The sequence below is a fragment of the Bufo gargarizans genome, chromosome 7, assembly GCF_014858855.1.
Source record: "Bufo gargarizans isolate SCDJY-AF-19 chromosome 7, ASM1485885v1, whole genome shotgun sequence".
Classification (NCBI taxonomy): Eukaryota; Metazoa; Chordata; class Amphibia; order Anura; family Bufonidae; genus Bufo; species Bufo gargarizans.
The window spans coordinates 87,107,660-87,121,960 of NC_058086.1; the positions used below are offsets into that span (position 1 = coordinate 87,107,660).

General features: G+C 41.5%; 1 protein-coding gene across 1 annotated transcript in view; it reads left to right on the forward strand.

Annotated features, from left to right (window-relative positions):
- Positions 1-14,301, forward strand: part of GUCY2C (guanylate cyclase 2C) — a 576,500-nt gene that overhangs the window by 104,990 nt on the left and 457,209 nt on the right. The window contains exon 7 of the mRNA XM_044302403.1: positions 11,956-12,070. Coding sequence (XP_044158338.1) covers positions 11,956-12,070 — 115 coding nt within the window. The remainder of the gene's footprint in view (positions 1-11,955; positions 12,071-14,301) is intronic.

A 14,301-nucleotide genomic window follows, 5' to 3' on the forward strand; every position in this document is an offset into this window, starting at 1 on the left:
CCTAATGCTGGCCATACATGTAATGATTGCGGAGACCCTCAAATGCCAGGGCAGTACAAACACCCCACAAATTACCCCATTTGGAAAGAAAACACCCCAAGGTATTCGCTGAGGGGCATATTAAGTCCATGAAAGATTGAACTTTTTTTCACGAGTTAGCGGAAAGGGAGACTTTGTGAGAAAAAACTTTTAAAAAATCAATATCCGCTAACTTGTGGGAAAAAAAAATATCTTCTATGAACTCGCCATGCCCCTCACGGAATACCTTGGGGTGTCTTCTTTCCAAAATGGGGTCACATGTGGGGTATTTATCCTGCCCTAGCATTTTAGGGGCCCTAAAGCGTGAGAAGAAGTCTGGAATCCAAATGCCTAAAAATGCCCTCCTAAAAGGTACTCATTGTCCCCTTTGCGCATCTTGGCTGCAAAAAAGTGTCACTCATGTGGTATTGCTGTACTCAGGAGAAGTAGGGCAATGTGTTTTGGGGCAATACCACGTGTGACACTTTTTTGCAGCCTAGGTGCACAAAGGGGCCCAAATTCCAATGAGTACTTTTAGAATTTCACAGGGCATTTTTATGCATTTGAACTCCAAACTACTTCTCACGCTTTAGGGCCCCTAAAATTCCAGGGCAGTGTAAATACCCCACAAGTGACCCCATTTTGGAAAGAAGACACCCCAAGGTATTCCGTTAGGGGCATGACGAGTTCATGTAAAATTTTATTTTTTGTCACGTTAGTGGAATATGAGACTTTGTAAGAAAAAAAAATCATTTTCCGCTAACTTGTGCCAAAAAAAAAAATCTTCTATGAACTTGCCATGCCCCTCATAGAATACCTTGGGGTGTCTTCTTTCCAAAATGTGGTCACTTGTGGGGTATTTATACTGCCCTGGCATTTTAGGGGCCCTAAAGCGTGAGAAGTAGTTTGGAGTTCAAATGCATAAAAATGCCCTGTGAAATCCTAAAGGTACTCATTGGAATTTGGGCCCCTTTGTGCACCTAGACTGCAAAAAAGTGTCACACATGTGGTATCGTCGTACTCAGAAGAAGTAGGGCAATGTGTTTTGGGGGGTATTTTTATATATACCCATACTATGTGTGAGAAATATCTCTGTAAATAACAACTTTTAAAAACAATTTAGAGAGATATTTCTCTCACCCAGCATGGGTATATGTAAAAATACACCCCAAACCACATTGCTCTACATCTTCTGAGTACGGCGATACCACATGTGTGACACTTTTTTTTGCAGCCTAGGTGCGTAAAGGTGCCGAAAGTCCAACGAGTACCATTAGGCTTTATAGGGTTGCTCACAATTTAGCCCCGCCCAAAATGTAAACACACCCCACAAATGACCCCATTTCGGAAAGTAGACACCCCAAGGTATTCACTGAGGGGCATAGTGAGTCCGTGGGAGATTTATTTATTTTTGCCAGAAGTTAGCAGAAATGGAAACTTTATTATTTATTTTTTTTCCTCAGAAAGTGTCATTTTCCGCTAACTTGTGAAAAAAAATTTAATCATACATGAACTCACCATGCCCTTCCGCAAATACTTTGGGGTGTCTTCTTTCTAAAATGGGGTCATTTGGGGGGTATTTATACTATCCTGGCATTCTAGCACCTCAAGAAACATGACAGGTGCTCAGAAAGTCAGAGCTGCTTCAAAATACGGATATAAACATTTTTGTACCGTAGTTTGTAAAAACTATAACTTTTGTGCAAACTAATAAATATACACTTATTGGATTTTTTTTATCAAAGACATGTAGCACAATAAATTCTGACACAAACTTGTATAGAAATGTAATTATATTTGAACAATTTTACCAGAAAAAGTTAAAAATACACTTTTTTTTAGAAAATTGTGGTCTATTTTGATTTATATCAGAAAAACGAAAAATCTCAGTAGCGATCAAATACCACCAAAAGAAAGCTGTATTTGTCAGAAGAAAAGGAGGCAAAATACATTTGGGTGCCAAGTTGCATGACCGAGCAATAAACCGTTAAAGTTGTGAAGTGCCGATTTGTAAAGAAGGGCCTGGTCACTACGGGGGTATAAACCTGTGGTCCTTAAGTGGTTAAAGTGACTGGTGTGGATTTACTTTGTTTATTAAATGCACTTAGAGAGGTTGTTGTATTGATTATTCAAATGAGTATTTAGACCACATGACGGTTTCCATAGAGGACTTGTATGTTGTTGTGGAAGAGTGGTGTGGTGGGGGTGGAGCTGGGCTGAATCACGTGATCGCGATAGTTCCGATGATTGTCGCCATGGTATGTCTTGGACAGTGGGCAGAAAGGAGGCCAGCAGAGGCTCAGGCACGTGACTCAGATTCGTCACGTGGTACATCGCCGAGTCCGCGGCTTGCGCTGGCTCCATTTGCTGAGAGTTGGATCTTGGTGGATAATACAAGGGGAGGAATCAGAACACGGGGCACCTAAATTAGGGGATGTACATTATGTAGAAATATACAGTTATATAATACATAGTTATGAATAAATGATGGATAAATTACACTTGTATAATACATAGTTGTGGCTAAATTATGGATAAATTACAGGGGGGGAATAAAAAACTATCATGAAGAATAAAATGGGCATGGATGTCTGACCTCTGTGAGGTTTTAAGAAACTTTGAGGATTCAACACAGATGGTGAGCGGCGATAACGCTATTATCAGCATCACCATCCCACTTCTGTGTCTACTCAAATACTCGCTGCTCACAATTAAGGCCGACGAGGTGGAAATGGGGGAAGACATTACACAGGGTGACAGTCAGACCACCCTCAGTTCGTCTTCACAGCACAAATTGAATAATGATGATGATGAGGAGGAGGAGGAGCAGGAGACGGTTGCCTCTGCTACAGAGGGTAGTACCCATGGAAGTTTAATTCCATCTGTTCAGCGTGGATGGGCAGAATAGGAGGAAAAGGATGAGGAGAGTGAGAGTCATCCTCCTGATGACAACAGCAAAGTCTTGCCTGTTGGCACACATGGCTGACTTCATGTTAGGCTGCCATTCCAGTGACCCCCCCGGTTTACGCATTTTGGACATCACCGATTACTGGTTGTTCGACCCCCGCTACAAAGAGAACTTCTCATTTCTCATTCCTGTGGTGGAGAGGACAAGCAAAATGGTGCAATACCAGAAGGTCCTTATGGAAAAATTGCTCCAAAAATTTCCAGCTGACAACGCTGGCAGCAGAGTACGTAGTTCCTTGGGCAACCGAGGAGTGGAGACGAGGGGAACACACAGCAGTTCCAACAGAGGCAGGGCAACACTCTCCAAAGCCTGGGACAGTTTAATAACATCCCGACAGCACCCTCACCCTGATGCGTGGCCTAGTGTCACAAGGAGGGAAATATTTTGGAAGATGGTGAAGGAGTACGTAGCAGACCGTGTCAGCATCCTCAATGATCCCTCTGTGCCTTACAACTACTGGGTGTCCAAGCTGGACACATGGCATGAACTGGCGGTCTACACTGCTGGGGGCATAATAACTGATAAGCGCATCCGCCTGTCAACTGAAAATTCTGAAAGGTTGACTCTTATAAAAATGAACAAGGCCTGGATTGCCCCTAACTTCTCTACTCCACCAGAAAAAAGCAGCTGAACATAAAGGCACTTTAAATGTGTTTTTTATAATGTACTGAATACACTGTATTCCCATGCACCTCTTCCACCACAAAAAAGGGTATATGGTTTAATCTTCCTTTTCTCGTCCTCCTCCTCTTTCACCATATCAACATTCTTATTAGTCTGCCCTCACTCCTAATGTTGTAGAGGGTCAGCTCATATAATGTTTTAGAGGGTCATGTTTTAGAGCAGGCCCTCACCTACAATCTTAGTGGGTCAGCTCACCTGCAGGCCCTCGCATTTAATGTTTTAGAGGGTCAGCTCAACATCAGGCCCTCACCTACAATCTTTTGAAAGGTCAGCTCACCTGCAGGCCCTCGCATATAATGTTTTACAGGGTCAGCTCACCAGCAAACCCTCACCTACAATGTTTTACAGGGTCAGCTCACCTGCAGGCCCTCGCATATAATGTTTTACAGGGTCAGCTCACCAGCAGGCCCTCACCTACAATCTTAGTGGGTCAGCTCACCTGCAGGCCCTCGCATGTAATGTTTTAGAGGGTCAGCTCACCATCAGGCCCTCACCTACAATCTTTTGAAAGGTCAGCTCACCTGCAGGCCCTTGCATATAATGTTTTAGAGGGTCAGCTCACCAGCAAACCCTCACCTACAATGTTTTACAGGGTAAGCTCACCTGCAGGCCCTCGCATATAATGTTTTACAGGGTCAGCTCACCAGCAGGCCCTCACCTACAATCTTTTAGAAGGTCAGCTGACCTGCAGGCCCTCACATATAATGTTTTTGAGGGTCAGCTCACCAGCAGGCCCTCACCTACAATCTTTTAGATGGTCAGCTTACCTGAAGGCCCTCGCAAATAATGTTTTTGAGGGTCAGCTCGCCAGCAGGCCCTCAACCATAATGTTTTACAGGGTCAGCTCACCAGCAAACTCTCACCTACAATCTTTTAGAGGGTCAGCTCACAAGCAAACCCTCACCTACAATCTTTTAGAGAGTCAGCTCAACAGCAGGCCCTCGCATATAATGTTTTTGATGGTCAGCTCACCAGCAGGCCCTCAACCATAATGTTTTACAGGGTGAGCTCACCAGCAGGCCCTCGCCTATAATTTATTGAATGGTTAGCAAAGCAGCAGGCACTGCAGCAGACCCTCACCCCTAATGTTTTAGATTGTCAGCTCAGCAGCAGGCCCTCGCCCATAATGTTTAGAGGGTCACCAGCAGGCCCTTGCTCCTAATGTTTTTGAGGGTCACCAGCAGGCCATCAATCATAATTTTTCAAGGGGCAATGATGCCCTCCTTTATGTGTAATAAAGGATGTATTTGAGTGCCGATTCCTTGTAATTTTTTAGAAGCCCTTTCACTTAGTGCATAGGCTTTATGAGTGTAGGAGCCCGACTACCTGAACAATTTTACCACAATGTGAATGAGGCCCTCCATTATGTGATATAAAGGTTGTATCGGAGTGCTTCTTCCTTGTAATTTTTGGCAGCACTTGCACTTTATATACAAGTAGATATACAGGAAAGAATGTTTCCTAACAATTTTTCCTCTAAAATCAATTTTATCTTTGGTTTTGTGCGTATTATTGTCAGTCTGTAAAAGTGGCGTACTTCTCGGACAACATCATTCCCAGCAGCTACCTGGGAGTCCAAGATGCATCCACACATCCTCCCCATGCTGTTCCTGAACCATTCTGATGGTGTTTCCATCAATTTCTGACCTTTTCTTATGAACCAGACACCCTGCCCTCTTCAGAGCAGGGGGTGACTGGTTTAATGCTCGGGTTCTCCCCCTGACTTCCATTGTGCTCCTGAGGTGTTCGACCCAAGCTGGATACCTTGAAGATGCCAGGGGCCTGATTTAGTCTTCTCATATTGTTGTCTCTTGTTTATTTTTTTGCTAGTAACCCCCCTAGCCCCCTAGCTCCTCTTCTATATTTTTTATTTTTACTGGTCTGCAGCCTAATGGATAAAAAAAAAAAAAATTGTGGTGGTTTTTGGACTTTTCAGAATTGGATGTGGTGGTCAGTGGGGTGGGGGGGGGGGGGGGTAATGCTAAAAAAGATACCGAGGTGGAGGGTTCAGTATTGGGGTGATCAGCTAGGGCAGCTAGACCGGAATTATTGGTTGGTGATTGATGAGAGAGAGGCCCATGCGGTCTAGGTTCTAATCCGTTATGGGTCGCCCATAGGTGATCTTTTGGTAGGGTATGGCTGTGACTGGTGATGAGTGAATCTGCTTCTAAATCAGAGGCTATGGAAAATATTGGAGATGTGAGTGTGGATTCGGAGGGGGAGTCCGGGTCGACAGAGAACTGTGTTGGTGGTAAATTAAGGGGTGCACATTCGGCCATGATCTCTATACCAAAAATGGAGGCAGGATTTTTACATGTAGTCTGTTTGTTGGAGGGTTTGGTTGTATTATCCAGAGAGGGTAATGGAGTGTGGAATTCTAGACTAGATGTATTAATGAAATTATTTGTATTGTTGAGTGGGTTGCACACTCTTCGTGACATTGGATTGACAGGTGTGTTCACTTTGGTCTAATGCGGAATTCTCATATTGTATGGTTTGTTTGATCTTTCATTATGTCCGGTTTGGTGTGTTGTTCTTTTGGTTTAGGTTTTTGTGATCTACGATTTGTATGCGGTCCTTGATTTTTATTGCATCTATTGCTGTTGACATATGTGTAACCTTTTGTGTGGGTTGGTTTATACTTGTGGCTAGTGTTCTTATATTTATGGGTTTGATTGTTGGGTGTACTAGTGTCGTTTTGTTCTTGTAGATATACAGTTGCAAGAAAAAGTATGTGAACCCTTTGGAATGATATGGATTTCTGCACAAATTGGTCATAAAATGTGATCTGATCTTCATCTAAGTCACAACAATACACAATCACAGTCTGCTTAAACTAATAACACACAAATAATTAAATGTTACCATGTTTTTATTGAACACACCATGTAAATATTCACAATGCAGGTGGAAAAAGTATATGATCCCTTGGATTTAATAACTGGTTGAACCTCTTTTGGCAGCAATAACTTCAAACAAATATTTCCTGTAGTTGCAGATCAGACGAGCACAATGGTCAGCACTAATTCTTAACCATTCCTTTTTACAGAACTGTTTCAGTTCAGCAATATTCTTGGGATGTCTAGTGTGAATCGCTTTCTTGGAGTCATGCCACAGCATCTCAATCGGGTTGAGGTCAGGACTCTGACTGGGCCACTCCAGAAGGTGTATTTTCTTCTGTTTAAGCCATTCTGTTGTTGATTTACTTCTATGCTTTGGGTCGTTGTCCTGTTGCAACACCCATCTTCTGTTAAGCTTCAGCTGGTGGACTGATGGCCTTAAGTTCTCCTGCAAAATGTCTTGATAAACTTGGGAATTCATTTTTACTTCTATGATAGCAATCCGTCCAGGCCCTGATGCAGCAAATCTGCCCCAAACCATGATGTTCTTACCACCATACTTCACAGTTGGGATGAGGTTTTGATGGTTGGTGTGCTGTGCCTCTTTTTCTCCACACATAGTGTTGTGTGTTTCTTCCAAACAACTCAACTTTGGTTTCATCTGTCCACAGAATATTTTGCCATTACTGCTGTGGAACATCCAGGTGATCTTGTGCAAACTGTAAATGTGCAGCAATGTTTTTTTTGGACAGCAGTGGCTTCTGATGTGGTATCCTCCCATGAAATCAATTCTTGTTTAGTGTTTTACGTATCATAGATTTGCTAACAGGGATGTTAGCATATGCCAGAGACTTTTGTAAGTCTTTAGCTGACACTCTAGGATTCTTTTTTACCTCATTGAGCAGTCTGCGCTGTGCTCTTGCAGTCATCTTTATAGGACGGACACTCCTAGGGAGAGAAGCAGCAGATCTGAACTTTCTCCATTTACAGATAATTTGTCTTACCGTGGACTGATGAACAGCAAGGCTTTTGGAGATACTTTTATAATTAAGAATTATTGACTTGCATAAAGTTGGTAAGGGTTATCCCTTACCAACTTTATGCAAGTCAATAATTCTTAATTGTAGGTCTTCTGAGAGCTCTTTTGTGTGAGGCATCATTCATATCAGGCGATGCTTCTTGTGAAAAGCAAACCCAGAACTAGTGTGTGTTTTCTATAGGGCAGGGCAGCTGTAACCAACACCTCCAATCTTATCTCATTGATTGGACTCCAGTTGGCTGACACCTCACTCCAATTAGCTCTTGGAGATGTCATTAGTCTAGGGGTTCACATAATTTTTCCACCTGCACTGTGAATGTTTACATGGTGTGTTCAATAAAAACATGGTAACATTTAATTCTTTGTGTGTTATTAGTTTAAGCAGACTGTGATTGTCTATTGTTGTGACTTAGATGAAGATCAGATCAAATTTTATGACCAATTTGTGCAGAAATCCATATAATTTCAAAGGGTTCACATACTTTTTCTTGCAACTGTATGTCTAAGTTATTCCCTTCTCTAGTGGTTGGTTCTGGTTTATTAACCAATATTTGATATTATTAGTAGTAAGATCTAGTCTGTCCCTTGCTAGCTTCCCGGTTTTTTTACTTATAATTTCCTTTTCATATGATAAAATTCTCATGATAATCATACGGTCGAACTTAATGAATAAAACATGGGATCTGTGTTTATTCAGTTCCATGTGGCATTCATTGATCCTGTCGTTCAGATAAGATATAGAGATTTCCTTTTTTCAATTAATCTCGTGATCAAACCTTTTGCACATTCCAATAAGAAAGCATACAAAAATCAATGTCCTCTTTAAAGGAATTTTTAAAATGCAGTCTAAGTCCACGTGGTACAATCTGTCCACTTAAATAAACATATAATATTTAATGGAATAAAGAAGATTCTTTAACACAAGAAGACTACGGGTTTCGTAGTGCCGAAGCAGGAGTTTTATCTCTTCATCAAGCCTCTAATCTTTCCAGATCCCTCTGTAGTAGTATACTGTCCTCTTCCGTGTTAATTACTTTACACAGTTTAGTGTCATCTGCAAAAATTGATATTTTACTGTGCAAGCCTTTTACAAGATCATTATTCAATTTATTGAAGAGAATAGGGCCCAATACTGACCTGTGTGGTACCCTACTAGTGACAGTGACCCAATCTGAGTGTGTACCATTAATAACCACCGTCTGTTTTCTCTCACTGAGCCAGTTACTTACCCACATACAGACATTTTCCCCCAGTCCAAGCAATCTCATTTTATATACTAACCTTTCATGTGGTACAGTGTCAAATGCTTTGGAGAAATCAAAATATATTCCTGGAACCAGAGATTAATACTGTGAGCCAGAGAAATAAAACCCTCCAGGGTAGCCAAGATATCACAACCCGCCTTTTCATTTTTAATATGAGCTGATAGGCCCTCCCAGAATGCTGCCACTAAAGCTTCATTGTTCCAGGTCACCTCAGAGGACAGGGTATGGAATTGTATGGCATATTGCCTGACAGATCACCCTGGTTGAAGTTGCAACAGGGAAGAGGTGGCAGAAGTGGTATTAAAACTGTTTTGAAGGAACTCATTCAGATTACTGGTCACAGGATCGCCTCTCTCCCATAAGGGATTAGCCCAGACGATGTCCTCGCAAGACAGGAAGCCACAACACATAGTGTGGGCATAGTGACAAACATAAATGGTACAGTACTGTCCTTGGTAAGATGAGAAAAGTCTGCGGTGCTACTGTGAGCACCGATGCCTTAGCAAACAACTGATCGTCTGGGTCCAGGGTGTCTACTAATTAGATACTGATGACCTATCTAGGTATAAAAATCTTGGAAACCCCTTTAAATTGTAGTAAACTCTGTTCACCTGAACAGTTTTTCTAAGAAATTGTTGAAATTTCGATTTAGCATGGATAACAGCACCTGACTTGCCTTAGGAGCAACCCTTGTTTAGCACTTGAGGTGCCATCCACTGCTCACATGGAAAAATCTAACTGGCCAACAATGCAAGTTAGGCCATCCTCCATCTTCCTGTCAACATTCTGGTAGCCAGGGCACATCCACGAATATAGCTTTGTTTATATCATTATCAAGATCATCACCTACTATTCCTCCCGTTCTGTCTGCATCTCCTGTGTGTCATTGTCAGTTATCCATAGTGGAATGTGTTGGCAGGAAACAACAATCCATGCTCAGTGATCTGCCCATGTGCCGACTGAACTCCCACCGGGCCAAGTTGCTGGAGGGGCAGTTCTTGCCATACCACTAGTGGATTCCACTGTCACCAGTCAACTGATCAATGGAGCATACCAAGCCGCCAAAATAGCCATCTCTCCTTTTTACTCACACATGGTGATAAACAGAAAGAGAGGCAAAATAGTTTTTACCAGAATATGCGCCGTACCCAGCTTGCCACAGCTTTCACCAAGAAGACACCTGCACCCTGTGTGTCTGACTTGGAGGCTTTTCTCCACCCTCTGCTGAATCCACACTCCACCACCTCTTCCAGCGCTACAATTACAACAGGTAGCAGAAGTAGCAGTACCAACCAATACAGTTGGTTGAACATGATTAAACAGATTTTTAAAGGTGTTGTCTCACTTCAGCAAGTGGCATTGATTATGTAGAGAAAGTTAATACAAACCACTTATTTATGTATTGTTACTATCCATATTGCTTCCTTTGCTGTCTGGATTCATTTTTCTATCACATTATACACTGCACATTTCCATGGTTATGACCACCCTGCAATCCAGCAGCGGTGGCTGTGCTTGTACACTATAAGAACAAGCACCAGCCTCTCTGGTGGCCAGGACTGTCAGAGCTCTCATAGGCTAAAGATTTTTTCCTATAGTGTGCAAGCACAACATCTGCTGCTGGATTGCACTGTGGTCATGGAAACAAGCATTGTATAATGTGATGGAATGAACCCAGCCAGCAAGGGAGGCAATATGGATAATAACAATACATTAGTAAATAGCTTGTATCAACTTCCTATACATAATGAATGCCATTTGCTGAAGTGACACAACCACTTTAACGTCCTCACCAACCTGATGCACATAGCAAATGGATATGCACCGCATGACCAATCAGGTTCACTCTTATCTGGACTGTACAATTTCTCCAGCACATACCCTGAGCCCTGACCCGTGGACTTCTGGGTCAGCTTATTGGACCAATGGCAGGGACTGGTCTAGTTATCCATTGGTGTACTGTCTTGTCCAGGCTCCAATGTACTCTCTGAGTGGGTAGTCACACCAAATTTGTCCTTCACAAGTGTGGAAAACAAAACATTTTTAAAACTGAATTAGGCATAGATCCATGCTCCAGCTGATGCCAATGAATAGATCTGCCAATGTTGACAAAGGCTATTTATCACTGACCCAATGACACCACTGCCATTGTCTGCCTGTTCATCACGTGCCATCCTGTACTGTTGTCCCTGCTGCCACTACTACCCCTTCACAGGCACATATCTTGCCTTGTCTGTTAAGTTCCATACTGTACTGCTGCTCCCAAAAAATGGGTACATTTTTACTCTGCTTTTGTAAAAACAAAAGCCGTTCCTTCTTCGCTTTCTCAGAACTCAGGCACACTGTCACAGGCACATAACACAAAACTTCTTGATACTCCCCAAAAAGCAATACTTTTTGGACTGCTTGTTATAAACAAGGCATTTTTTCTTCAGATACCGCCATGTGTGTGTAAACACCAGCAGACATCTTCCCCCACAATGGATAGTTTTTGGACCATTTAAAAAAAAAAAAAAACATAACAACTGTAATAGTGCAGTGTGTTTTTAAACCGGCTGTTACTGCAAGCTACTACGTGCTTACCCATAACTATATACAGTATGTTGCTGTCAGTTTGGCATTACTTTTGTGGCATTAAAGAGCTCGAAAGGGGCTGAATAAAGTACTTGGAGACCTCAGTAAGTACCCAAATTGAATCTGACGACCAATACGTTCTAATCAGAGCTAAAAAAAAAAAATCAAGAAATTCTCCCTTCTCTATCTTGCTTCTGTTCTAATATGTACCAAAATTGGTGGTTTTGAGTAATTTTGCAGACAATTAAAGATAGAATATTAAAATGACTTTCGATTTTAGATTCAAATGGTGGTAGGGATGGCATTGATTGGGTTCTATGTGGTTGTAGTATGCATTTAATTTATGTAAATATATATTTTTTTCATTCACTAGCTTTTGTCTTTAAATTCATATATCACATACAGAGAATAATATTTGAAAGAATTAGACTCATAAATATATATATTCTCTATACACTCTTATTATTGTCATAAATTTGCTTTGTATTTTGAAATTCAACATATTCTGATGCAACATAAAGGATAGCTTACTGAAATTAATGAATGTCTTTACTTTTCTTCACATAGTCCCGAGTATTTTGAGAATAAAACCTCTCTGCCCTATATGAAGAATGTATTGGTGTTAACCCTGCCTCAGTCAAATTTTAGTGGAATATCTAACAGTTCTAACGTAACTCAACAGGTAGGTCACTGACTATTGTGATGATCAGCTTAAATGGTGACTTCAGATATAGTTCAAACAATAGTCTTATTATTTTGTCCAAACGGATTAAAAAAAATACTTGCTTACTTCAGCATGTAAACACACAAAAAACACAGTCCATGTGAAGTGATCTGACTGTAGTTCTTGGTTTCCACCACCTGCTTGAGGGGGAAAAGACTTGGCAATAGCAGGCTTCTCAGTTGAAATACTGCACATAGCTGAACTCCTAGTCTATCAAACATCCCGAATAGGAACCACACCTCCAGCTCTCCTGGGCTTCCTAGCTTATATAGGCCAGCCAAAACCTGGTCTCGAAACGTAGGAGTAGTCATCCCACCCTGATCTTTGACTACTCCAATGGAACCTGGCCCGGATCAACTGCAGCCAGCAACTAAACTACTACTAACAAGTGTCAGTAACCTAGGATTACTGACAAAATGTTACCGGTTCATTTCACCGAGGCCAGGCACCTCGGTGACACGTATCTATAGTCTACTATGGCACCATGTGCCTTCTCACACTATTCACAGAACTAGTACTGTATACTACAGGGTGGCCCATGAAAAAGCCTCCAGTGATAGTACGACAAGATAAACAAGCAAGTGGATTTTTTTTTATTACCCACAAAAGATTCTGAAAGTGGTCCCGTTTACATCTATGCATCTTTGGACACGTCGGATCAAGTTTAGGGTTGAGCAAAACTTTGCGAGTTTGGGTACCTGGACCCGAACCTGGACGTTTCCACTGAAGTTAGGGCTCGGTGTTTGGGTGATTTATTTATTTTTCGTTATAACATGGTTATAATGGAAAATAATAGCATTCTTAAGAGAGAATGCTAAATAAAATGGACATTAAGGGGTTAAAAATAAAAAAAACCTCACCTCATCCACTTGATTGTGCACATCTTCCTTCTTCAGGACCTGTAAAAGGACCTGCGGTGACATCACCGCACTCACCATGTAGTGAGCGTGGTGCAATGAATGCTGCGCGATCAAATGGATGAGGTGAGTTTTTTTTAATTATGTTTAACCCCTCAATGTCCATTTTACTTAGCATTCTGTCTTAAGAATGCTATTATTTTCCGTTATAACCATGGTATAATGGAAAATAATAAAGTGAAGTTCGGGTCCCCATTGACTTTAATAGGGTCCGGGTTCGAGTTCAGGTTAAGTTCGGGTCCTGAACCCGAACTTTGACCTGAAGTTTGGCCGACCTGGCCAGAACTTCACCATGTTCCCTCATCTCTAATCATGTTGGCTGATACTGCTTGCAGCTCTTTAGTAGTGATGCTGCGGATAGTGTTATTTTCCTTGCGTTCATCCAGGGGATGTGGATTGTTTTCAATTTTCCCACAGATAAAAATTGCATGTGGATAAGTCTGGGGAACGTGGTGGCCATAACCCCTTGCTCACAGGTCGCTCCTCCGTAAACAGTTCGTAACCCGTTCCAGTGAGTTCTGTGAGTTGTGGCATATTGCCCCATCTTGGAAAAAGCAGGACATTTTTCTTCTGCAACATCACTGCTGAAGAACTGCAAGCAGTATCAGCCAACATAATCCGGCGTGCCAAAACATGCATAGATGTGGGACGACTTTCAGAATCTTTTGTGACTTGTGGGTAATTAAAAAAAGACAATCCACTTGCTTGTTCATCTTGTCATACTATCGCTGTAGGCGGGCTACTTTTTCCTTTGCAGAGTAGATGACTGCACTTTGTTTTTGCTGTACAATGTGTGAACTGTTCAGGACCCTAAAGAAGCTCCTGTCCTCCTGACCTCAACTTTAGGAAGTGTTTTACACCTTTTTAGCAGAGTGTTACTCAAAATTATATGTTTGATTTGTTTTAGTTATCTACTTATAGCCCAAGTTATTTCCTATATATTGGATAAGCGATAACTGCTAGATCAGTGGCGGTCTGATTACTCACCGATCTAGCAGTTATAATTACCAAAATATCCCCTTTAATCCATAGTATTCCATATCTTCGGTTGACATTTAGGGGGCATTGAAACCAATTACCAGTTTTCCATATAGTTCAATATAGGTCACAAGTTACATTACTTTTAAATTACAATGATTGTTATTAAACAAATGAATAATTTAACATTTTATTGATTATTTTCCTTCTGTCAGATGGGACAAAAAATATTATGTATATGAGCATCCTAACACCAGGAACAGATTTTGTACCAAAGTGACCAACTGACACATT